At 38.3% G+C, this 10,565-nt stretch overlaps 1 protein-coding gene across 1 annotated transcript; it reads left to right on the plus strand.

Moving 5' to 3' along the window:
• The first annotated feature begins 7,919 nt into the window (after positions 1-7,919).
• On the plus strand, positions 7,920-10,257 carry LOC129333945 (myb/SANT-like DNA-binding domain-containing protein 7). Its single transcript, XM_054985877.1, has 4 exons — positions 7,920-8,400; positions 8,493-8,567; positions 9,176-9,259; positions 9,745-10,257. The coding sequence occupies exons 1-4, from the start codon at positions 7,920-7,922 to the stop codon at positions 10,197-10,199; spliced, it is 1,095 nt and encodes a 364-aa protein (XP_054841852.1). The 3' UTR covers positions 10,200-10,257.
• Positions 10,258-10,565: the final 308 nt, after the last annotated feature.

Here is a 10,565-nt window from a genome sequence, read left to right on the forward strand (position 1 = left end):
GCTTACTTTCAGGAAAGTGCACTAGACTGCATTCTTGAATGATGACATGATATTAAAGCTCACTGTTGTTATAAAGTTTGAATATTCAAAAAAATTGCTAGTCAGTTACATCGTAGATATATATCTTTTGTGCTTACTCCCATATTAATTTTTTAAAAACCTTTTTCTTTAGAATGGGAAACCCCAACACCATATAATAGGCTTTTGAAATTCTCAGTTTCAAAAGAGGTTTGCCACACATTGGATGAGGCACTGTTTTTGAAGCATCATGAACCCAAAGTTTCCTTAGTTGTGTGAAACTAGTTGTGAGGTTCTTTTTTTTTTATTGGATGGGTCAGTATACACAAATCATAATATTCAATATCCATATCCATCACATTATATCACTCCCACCCATTCCCCCCCTTTTCAGTTGACTTCCAACTGTTTTCCATTCCCTTCATCTACATTACATCACTATCTCCTATAATATTAATTTCTAATTAATTATAATATATAGTATAACATATCTATATCTACCGTGTTTATAGTAAGTCTCTAATGTTACTTTCACGATTATAATATAAAATATACTATATCATTCTTACTTATACACTATCCATATTTTCACCTCTAACCAATATAAAGTAAAGATCTCTTTTCCCCTCTTAACAACTATCCAAAGACCACATTTTGCCTTTCATGTCCCACTTTTTCCCCACATAATTCTTAAGTTTCTCCCAACTCATAGCATATTCCACGGTATCTTGTTCTTTCAACTTCCTTGTTAGCTTGTCCATTTCTGCCATATTTAGTAATTTCAAAATCCAATCTTCCACTGATGGTATCTTTTGAGTCTTCCACAACTGTGCATAGGACATCCTAGCCGCAGTAATCATATAGAATACCATTGTTCTATCCATTCTATCAAATTCTTCTAGGTTCATACTTAATAACAACAATTCTGGGTTCTTAATCACATTTTTCTGTAAGATATCTGACATAACCTCTACAATTTCCCCCCAGAATTGTTTACCTTTTTCACAAGTCCACCACATATGATAAAAAGAGCCTTCATGTTTCTTACACTTCCAACACTTATCTGACATTTGACTATTACCATTTGCTAACTTTTTTGGCGTTAAATACCATCTATACATCATTTTATACACATTTTCTCTTATAGTGGTACATGTTGAAATTTTTATAGTGTTTTTCCACAGTCTTTCCCAAGCTTCCATTGGTATATCTTTATTACAATTTATTGCCCATTTCACCATCTGTACTTTAACTATCTCATCTTCTGTAAACCATTTCTGTAAAACAAAATTTTATATACTTTAGATATCATCTTTTCCCCCTCTTGAAGTAAACATTCTTCTAATTCCGAGTTCCTAGCCCTAAATCCTACCTTTCTACGATCTGTATCATATAAGTCTTTTATTTGTCTATATTGAAACCATCCATACTGAAACGGCAGTTCTTCATTCGTTTTAAGTATATATTTATCACAATCTACTCTTAAAATTTCTTTATATGTCCTCCACTCCTCTCCATCATATTCCACCTTTGGGTTTACAACTTCTGCTGGTATAATCCACATTGGAGTCTCTTCATCTAAATATCTCTTATATTTTTTCCAAACCGCAAATAAACTCCATCTCACAAAATGATGTAAAAACATAGCATCAGCTTTTATCTTCTCATACCACAGATATGCATGCCATCCAAAAAGTTTGTTGTATCCTTCCAACGTCAATAGTTTATGGTTTTTCAATAACATCCACTCTTTCAACCGGACCAAACATATAGCTTCGTGATACAATTGCAGATTCGGTAATTGTAGTCCGCCTCTCTCCTTGGCATCATATAGTACCTTCATCTTAACTCTAGGCTTCTTCCCTGCCCATACAAAGTTCATAATCTTCCTTTGCCATTTTTCAAATTGCTTATTATCTTTCACAATTGGTATTGTTTGCATTAAAAACATTATCCTCGGAAGTACATTCATCTTAATTACAGCAATGCGACCCAACCATAATAAATTCATTTTATTCCATTTCAACATGTCCATATCTATTTGCTGCCATAATTTGTTGTAGTTGTTTTTAAAAAGATCAATATTTTTCGCAGTCAACTCAATACCTAAATATTTTATTTTATAGACTACCTCACAATTTGTTATCTCCATTAAATCTTGTTCTTGCTTAGACATATTTTTACAAATTATTTTTGATTTGTTCTTATTTACGTAGAATCTTGCTAGATCCCCAAATTCTTTTATTTTCTCCATCAGTCTTGGCATATTTTGGATTGGATCTTCCACTATCACCATGATGTCATCAGCAAAAGCTCTCACTTTATATGAAAATCCTTTAATTTTCAAGTCTCTTATCATATCATCTTCACGTATCTGCCTCAGTAAAATTTCCAATACCATCACAAACAACAATGGGGAGAGTGGACATCCTTGTCTTGTTCCTTTACTTATTTCCAACTTTTTTGTTATATCAGAGTTTACAATGATAGCTGCAGATTGATCTTTATATATTGCCTTCACTGCTTGAATAAACATCTTGCCTATTTGCATCTTTACCATTGTGGCAAACATAAAGTCCCAATTTAAATTGTCAAAAGCTTTTTCTGCATCCACAAAGAAAAAACTGACTTTTTTCCCTGGATTCTTATCATAGTACTCTATAGCATTCAATACTACTCTTAAATTGTCTTTTATTTGTCTATCCAGCAAAAAGCCTGCTTGTTTCTCTGCTATAAACTCCATCAACCATGTTTTAAGTCTTTCAGCCAATATTTTTGCAAAAATCTTATAGTCATTATTAGTCAGAGATATCGGTCTATAATTTTTAACATTAGTTAAATCCTGTGCTTCTTTCAGTATCAGTGAGATGTTAGCTTCATTCCATGTTTCCGGTATTTCCTGTCCTTCTAATATTGTGTTCATTACTTTTTGCATCAATTGTACCAGTTCATCCACCAATACTTTGTAAAATGTAGCCGTAGTTCCATCTGGTCCTGGCGCCGTTCCCACTTTCGTTGCTTGTATCGCCTCCATAATTTCTGTTACTGTAATTTTAGCATTCAACTTGTCTTTCAATTTCTTAGGCACCTCTGGCAATTTCATTTTAAGAAAAAAATCCTCCATTAACCTTTTGTCAATAGGTTTTTTCTGATATAATTTCGCATAATATTTATAAAATGCTCTCCCAATTGCATTTTGATCAAATTTTTCTATCTTCTATAATTTTGCTTATTATTTTCCTCTCTCTCTTTTTCTTCATCTGCCATGCTAGATATTTCTCAGGTTTGTTGGCTCCTTCAAAAGAATTTTGTTTCAGTCTTTTCAGTTCCCATTCCACCTCGTTGTTTTCCATCACTTTTATTTGTTCCTGTAACATTTTAATCTCATGTTGCAATTTCTTTTTACCTGGTCTTTTCTTTATTTGTTGCTATTTTTGCATTATCTTTTCTTGAATTTCCTTCAATTTCAATTCTTTATTCTTCTTATCTCTGGCATTTAAATCTATCAGTACTCCTCGAATAACAGCCTTATAGGTATCCCATACTTTATGACACCTTGATCCACATTGCATTGAATAAAGCATTTAGTCTCTTTTTTGAGAACATCCAAATTTACTTGGCTAAGCAGGAGATCTTCATTTAATCTCCATCTCAGTTTTTTCCTTCTCATTCCAAATCTCCACAACATAGAGTTATGATCTGAGCTAATTTTTGGCAAAATATCCAAAAATTAGCTCAGATCAGTTGTGAGGTTCTTTGGATTCCATACACTCTTTCTAATCCTAGGTAATAAAAGCTTATTGTTTACTACAAGATTGATGGTTTTTCTTTCCAAGTTTATCCCTGTTTGTAGTGCAGCAGCTTGAAGCTCCTTAAATCAAAATCAAAAAGAGTCCAGTAGCACCTTTAAGACTAACCAATTTTATTGTAGCATATGCTTTCGAGAATCAAGTTCTCTTCGTCAGATGCATGGTACAGAAACTGGTCAAATATAGAATAGGAGGGGAGAGGAGGGGAGGAGAGAGAAGATTCAATTAGGGGGGAGAGGGAGGATGCAACCAAAACATTCCTTTGCTAGTAAATGTAAACATCTCCTTTTGGTGTGGGGATCAGTTGGCTTGTGTGAGGCTTCAAAGGAGTTTGCCGTGTTAGTTTGTAGCAGCAAAACAGCTAGACCATCCAATTCCAATGCAGTATAAGCCTTGGAGAATATTTTTACTGTATCTGGTCAGGCCATGTTCAGGGGGCATATTAAATATAGAACACAACAATTATATTACTTAAAGTGTCTTCAGCTAAACAGGGCTCTTTATTAGCCTGCATCTGAAATAATCATATAAAGTAGTTGTATATGATATGGACTTTAAGGGCAGGGGGCAACTCGACAGACTTTGCCAGGAGTGACAAGGTTTACATGATGGATCATGATGACTTGAAAAGCGTTTCACCTTACAAACATCAACTGAGATACAGTGGATATGGGAAGATTAAACTTCTCTCTTGCCTTCCAATTCACCCTTAGGGCCCATTGCCCCTGCATTCCCGTTATTTTTGGAAATATCTGGAAAGTCACATTTCTTATGTTAACACTTGTTCTATTGTAAATAATATGCTTCTTCCTGACTTTCGCACCAGTAAAACTACAACAGATTATGTTGAACAACACATGATAACCTTTTTATGAAGCAGATGTTTTTGTTTAACATTTACAGCAAATTTTATGTGATTGATTACAGAAGCCAGGACCATCACAAAGACAGTATATTTTATTTATTTATTTATTTGCATCATTCATAGCCTGCCTTTCTCACTGAGACTCAAGGCAGATTACACAAACATGATCAACACCTGGGACATTCAATAAACTACACATAAGATAAGGATTGTAGAAGTTTGAAAAGATTCACTTCCTCTCACCCAGCTACTGCCCAGGGCTACTGGGGAAAGGGAACTTTAACGTTTCCTAGTACGCTGCCATCATTTATTTTAAACTTGGCCCATTTCTCATGAGTCATGACTAGAGTGTATGAGGTTTGTGTGTATGTTTTAATTCCCCTCAACCAATACCTTCACGCCATCCAGGGTTAAAATAGAAATCAGAATGAATTTTTATTTACAAGGTAGAACACCTGAATGAATTATTTTAAAATTCATAAATCAATTGTGGTTAAACAAGGAAGGTTAGGTTTGATTATCTTGTGTTTACTTACACTATGTAATCTGCCTTGGGTCTCAATGAGAAAGGTGGACTATAAATAAATAAATAAATAATCCATAGAGTTACCAAATATTTAAGAGTGATCTACAGATTTGAAATGCATTAACTGAATTTCAGAGTAATCTGAAGGTGGCTTACTCAATGTGACACTGTTTGGAAAATTCAATTTTTTCCTTAGCAGGTATTGCAGAAGGGGTATAATCCCTGTGCTTCATCAAAGATTTTCTATTGTTCTTACTGCTATGGGAAATTGCACAAGCAGAGAGGGAATTATCTTTTAAAAAATGGTGAAGTACTCCACTTTCTTTGGATTTTAAAAAAGCTAAATTACCCAAAGAAACTGTGTGGGAACTGGATGCCTCAGGCAACTGATAATGGTTTATAGAACCTTTCAAGTTCCAATCATCAGTAGAAATCAGACTTAGGTCAGGAGGGACTGAAAATAATTGTCGTCCTATGGCAGCTGTGAGCTTGCATGTGATAAACTGGTTGGTTCAAGAGTTGTATTTCACATTACAAGGCAACTCCAAACCACAGCTGTAACTGGCATTAATTGATGCCCAGTTACTATTGCAGGGGATGTGTATACTTACTTATATAATATAAGGAATGTTATGCTTCTTAGATGCAACATAGAAATGTTATTCTGGATCCATTTTCCAGTTTGTCCACTACTTTGTCAGAAACTGGGCAGCTCAAAAGGACCCCACAATAAGACCAGCTAGAACTATCAATTCAATGGAAGACCTAAAATTATTTAGTTGGGTTTTGAATGTTTTCTTTCTTACAACTTTGGATTTTGGCCATGAGGTGAAGGTTTAGTAACTCTTTCCAAAATGTTAGTTGAGGTAAAATTAATAAATCATGGTATCTTAGTAGTACATTTCTTAATGCATTTAAGACAGGTCTATGTAACTTTTACAGTAGAATTACACACTTCTAAGTCCATTGAAGTCAATAGGTTCAGAGTATGTAACACTGTTTAGGACTGAACTGCAAATCTATTAAAACAAACCAGACTATCAGTCAAATATGGCAGCCCATCTGAAACTCAAAAAAACTCTTGTATTTGATAACTGCTGGCACATGCAAAAAACAGATCTGTTAAACATCGAATAAGTGGTTGGTAAGCTGTATTTGTTTGTGTTTGGGTTGTAGGATTGATTTAAAAGTGTTTGGATTATGTATACAATATGAAAATAAGATCCTTATCTAATATTAGAGCTTTTGCTCAAATGTTCCCATTGTTTAAAACTAGAGATGAGTGAATAATATAATGAATTTTGTGTTGATTGTGCCATATTAAAGAAGAACTAAAGAATGTTAGTCTTCTGAATTTACTCACTGCCATCATTAATAAAATTAGCATTAAAATACTCTTTTATTAATCTGGTGATTAATAACGTGAATTGGTGAAGTCTTCCCACAGGAACTTGCATGATCTGAAGTTAGAATGGTAGATTTCTCTGTTGCTATTTCTTAGCTGTAGAACTTGCTGCCCTAGAAAATGGTTAGCCTCTATCTGAACAGATTAAAGACTTTCTCGTTCCTGAAGGCCTCTGGATTATTCTGCTTTTCACTTCTTTCTCCTTTAATACCTTCTTGATATTTACTTAGTTAATATTACATTTAAATAAGAGAGGGTACAGGGCTGGGAACTGACAAACAAAATCACAATTGGAACAACCAAATTATAACTATGAGGGGCAAATGGAAATGGATGAAGTGTAGGTATATGGTAAGTGGACAACAGTAATAGAACCAAGCATTGTGTGAGGTAAATTCATTTACCAGATGTAAATCTGACCTTCTTTTTGTTGGAAATATAACATAAGGGTCGATTCCACACTACCTTGTTTTAGCGCTAGTTTTTCGCTGCCGCCGCGCTACTCATTCCTCTGTTCACACGTTTTTTAAAAAAAATCGTTATGGTGTCGCTACGGCGTCGCAGCAGACCACCGCGATTTCATCGCGCTATGAGCTCATTAAATCTCCCACCCCCCAAAGCATCACCCAATCAGTACGCACCCCTCATCTCCGCGGCCCCGCCCACGCACTCAAAGGGGAAAAAAAAGAAGGGCAATTCATCGGTATGCCGACACCTTGACTCAGTCAACCTCCATGCACCTGCCCGGAATTAGAACGGACCGCTTAGTGACATTTTTCGGTGCAAGCTGTCATGTCAGCTTTCGGCTCGACTGCCCCGTCATGTTGCAAGAGTGGATCCCCAGATGAAAGCCGGGGAGAATGATGCATGGGATGGACAAGGATGTTGACTGCCCCTCACGGAACCAGTTTCATGTAGTGTGGAAACAGGTGTCCGCTGTGGGTGACGCCTCCCCCATCACAGGCGATCATCCACCTTAATCAGAAGATATATTTTTTGGTCATTGCATTCTGGAATCTGACGTTCCCAATGTCATTATCAATATGCCAACAAGCCGTTCTAGCGAACACATAAAAAGGCTCTAAAGGAAGATATAAAAACATCTTTCTAGCGCATGCCCCGACCACTTTCGGATCCGTTAATTCCCGCGTAAATTTCACCATCATCTCCCGTGATCCAATGCACGATGCAGGAACTCAGACTTTGAGCCTGGAGCGCGCATGCTCTGCTATCAGAGAATTACAATCAAGCGGGAAAACGCCGAGAATCAGAAGCTTCTGGTGATCAACAGTTCAAATGACTGAGCTCCGGCCACAGGTTTCAAGAGGGGTGGCATGGAGGGAGGGGGAAATCCTGGACCTTCTCTCGTTCTGGGGAGAGGAGAAAATACAGGATGCACTGAAGAAAAGTCATAGAAATATAGACTACTTTGAGCGCATCGCCGTTCAGATGGCCTCCCGGGGACATAAGAGGTCGGCGACAGAATGCAGATCCAAGACGAAAACAATGAGGCTAGAATATAAGAAGGTGGTGGCACATAACGGTATCTCAGGAAATGCTCCCATAACCTGCCCATATTACAGGGAGCTGAACAGCATTCTGCGGGGGGATGCAAGCGTCAAACCGAGGCGTGTTGCAAGGAGCCTCTGTGTCGAGTCTGTGGCACAGCATGTTCTCCCCACGGTGCCCTGCTATGACGGGTCAGAGGAGCTTTTCTCGCACGATCTGATAACCATTGATCGTGAGCAGGTTAGAAGTTCCACCCCCTCCCCCAGAGGTGAGTAAGGCTGAAAAAAGCATTTTTATTGGGGGGGACACAGCAGGATCTCACTACTGAGGATATTTGTCCCTTGTTTCAACTTTCCTCAGATGGCGGTGTGGGGTTGGCACAGGCGGCACCAGAGAATGACCTAGATGTCACAGTGGATGGCCTTGCTGACTGTGGTGAGTACCAAAATTTGGAACCTGTCACCAACTCAGATGCAGGAAGAAGTCTTTGATGAAACTGGACAAGGGGTTCCAATATAACTTTCTTTATAATTCCAGAGGAGTTAGCCGTGTTACTCCGTAGTAGCAAAATCAAAAAGAGTCCAGCAGCACCTTTAAGACAAACCAACTTAACTGTAGCATGAGCTTTCGAAAATCACAGTGCTCTTCGTCAGATGCATGTTTCTGCAACATGCCTCTGACGAGGAGAACTGGATTCTCGAGAGCTTATGCCACTTTAATTTTGTTTTGTCTTAAAGGTGCTGCTGGACTCTTTGATTTTCCTTATAATTATCACCACCCCATGGCCACCCAAGACCCATGTGTTCAGTTGGGTGGTTTGATTAAACGGAACACTGGATCTCCCAGCAAGCCAAACACTTTCTAATCAGTGTGCCCAGACAGTTGTCTTATTTGAAGCAATATTCACATGTTGCTAATTGTCAGCCCTGGAAAACATCAATGGTTAAATGTTGCAGACCATTATGATCCATGAGCAACATAGGTTTACACATGTCTCTCTAACATCGCTCATGTTCAATCATGTTGCTATGCACTCTCTTCAGAGGCGGAGGAACCGTGTCCTGATGCTCAGGAGGAACCACAGAGTGACGGCGACTCAAGCTCATTGCAGCAAGGTGGCGGAAAGGGTGAGTTTGGACACATGGAAGCTTGTGACATCTCAGTGACGAAAGTCACATTCATAAATCTGTTGTTTTATTAATCCTCATTTTACAGAAGGATAGAATGATGCTCGGTATTGTCTTTTTCAAATTTTTATAACGGAATAAGTGATTTTCTGAAAACAGGCAACAAAGGAGCATTTCATATTCACATGGTGCTTACTCTGCTCCTTATCGGAAAACAGAGCACGCGTGTGGTGGGTTATGAGTGTTTTGTTCAGGGAATGAGTGTCATGACTGAAGTGCAACATTCTCCCACTGTGGGTTTTTCTTCCTGTGCTGAGATTTTAACAGATGAGATTATTTTGCCACTGTTTGCTTCTAGAATCAATTTGTGCTCGATGGTTCTTGTTTCCCTACCAATGTACCGAACAACAGTGGTCCAGACCCTTGGTCCATGGTGATGCACTGTTCTGAGCTGACAATGACTGTTTTCTTTGTGTCTCCTTCAGATTCCACATCAACATCCATGGCTGAGGCTTCCCCAGGGTCACGCCTTGAACGTATAAAGAGCAGAAGACGGAGAAATGCGGGATTGTTTGCAGTCGCTGATAAGATGATCAGTCAGTCAGGGGAGGAGCATAAGGCCCAAATTGCTGAATGGCGCATTGACAGGGAGGAAAGCGTAAGGTGGCATGATGAGGAAAAAAAAATTCAAAATGATTTTATTGAGGCAACACGTCAGGAGAGCATATACTTTAGGCGGGCGTGGGATGATAACCTTCAGGTCATGCAGTCTGCTGTCCTGACACTGCAAACTCTTGGTGAAATTCTGGTCAATCAACAGAGGGCGAAATCTCCAAAGGCAAAGGCCTTGCAGGATACTGCCACAGAGAACATTGCACCGCGTTTGGGTGTAGCCAAACGTGCCTGTGTTGGCCGTGCCAGAGCTAGACTGACTCTCTAGTGTTTCATTGACATGTCAGAACAGCACGCTATCTTTGGCCTTCTGTCATATGTGTTGCATGCTCCAATCATTTGGTGGCTGATCGTTTTGTGTTTGTGGTGGGAAACAAATTTATCTTATTACTGAAAAGTTAACTGGAAATTAAAATTAAAAATGCATCACAGCACCTTGTTTTGACCAACAATGAACACAATAAACTTTACTGTTAAACCACATAAACCTGTTTTTTTTATTAAATGAGAGAAACTTTATATTTCAGGAAGAGGGTCTGGAAGCCTGGCAGGCACTCGTGTCTCCTCTACTTCTCGGAGGCGCCTCTCCACATTGTCCAGACGCCTGCCAAAACGCATCATGCGTCCCTCGTTG

Source organism: Eublepharis macularius, chromosome 7 (assembly GCF_028583425.1).
Source record: "Eublepharis macularius isolate TG4126 chromosome 7, MPM_Emac_v1.0, whole genome shotgun sequence".
Lineage (NCBI taxonomy): Eukaryota > Metazoa > Chordata > Lepidosauria > Squamata > Eublepharidae > Eublepharis > Eublepharis macularius.